General features: G+C 71.5%; 1 protein-coding gene across 1 annotated transcript in view; it reads right to left on the bottom strand.

Annotated features, from left to right (window-relative positions):
* TSHZ1 (teashirt zinc finger homeobox 1) overlaps positions 1-615 on the bottom strand; it is a gene marked incomplete at its 5' end in the record, with an annotated part of 58,606 nt that overhangs the window by 2,883 nt on the left and 55,108 nt on the right. The window contains one exon of the mRNA XM_012725808.1: positions 33-445. Coding sequence (XP_012581262.1) covers positions 33-445 — 413 coding nt within the window. The remainder of the gene's footprint in view (positions 1-32; positions 446-615) is intronic.

Raw genomic sequence — 615 nt, 5'->3', positions numbered from 1 at the left:
CCGGGCGCGGGCGCGGCTCCCTCCTTCGGGGCCGCCTCGGCGTTGCCGGCGGTCGAGCCGGACTTCTTCAAGTCCAGCGCCAGGCTGGACCAGCAGGACTCGGAGAAGAGGTTGGCGTACACGGCCTTGATCTGCGCCAGGCTGTCCTGGGGGTAGGAGGCGCCGTCGGGGCCCGGGGGCGCCTCCTTCTCCTCCCGGGCCGGGGCTCTGAGCGGGGCCGGCTGCTCGCCGCGCTCGCCGCTCTCGCTGAAGGGCGACCCGTACCCGGCGTCCTGGTTGGTGGCGGTGCTGACCGGCGAGTCCTGGCAGCTCGGGGCCTCCTTGACGTCCGCCTCCTCATCGCACGCGTACTGGCCGCCGTCCTGGACGTCCGGAGACAGCCCATCCTCCTCCGCGGTCTCCGCATCTATCTCCGCCGCCTTCAGCTCTTCCTCAGGAACGTAAGCTGCAAGAGAGAAACGCAAGCGGCTGAGGAGTAAATCACCTCCAAGGACGCGTCTCCCGGCAGAGAGCAGCTTCGCCAAGGAGCCCCCGGCCCGGCGCGGCCGCCAGCCGCCCCCACGCCACTCCTCAGGGACCTGGCCCCCGAAATCAGGCCTCCCCGGACGAGGCCAC

The sequence above is a fragment of the Condylura cristata genome, unplaced genomic scaffold (genome assembly GCF_000260355.1).
Source record: "Condylura cristata isolate star-nosed mole 26May11 unplaced genomic scaffold, ConCri1.0 scaffold00016, whole genome shotgun sequence".
NCBI lineage: Eukaryota > Metazoa > Chordata > Mammalia > Eulipotyphla > Talpidae > Condylura > Condylura cristata.
This window is presented reverse-complemented; position numbering and strand designations above follow the sequence as displayed.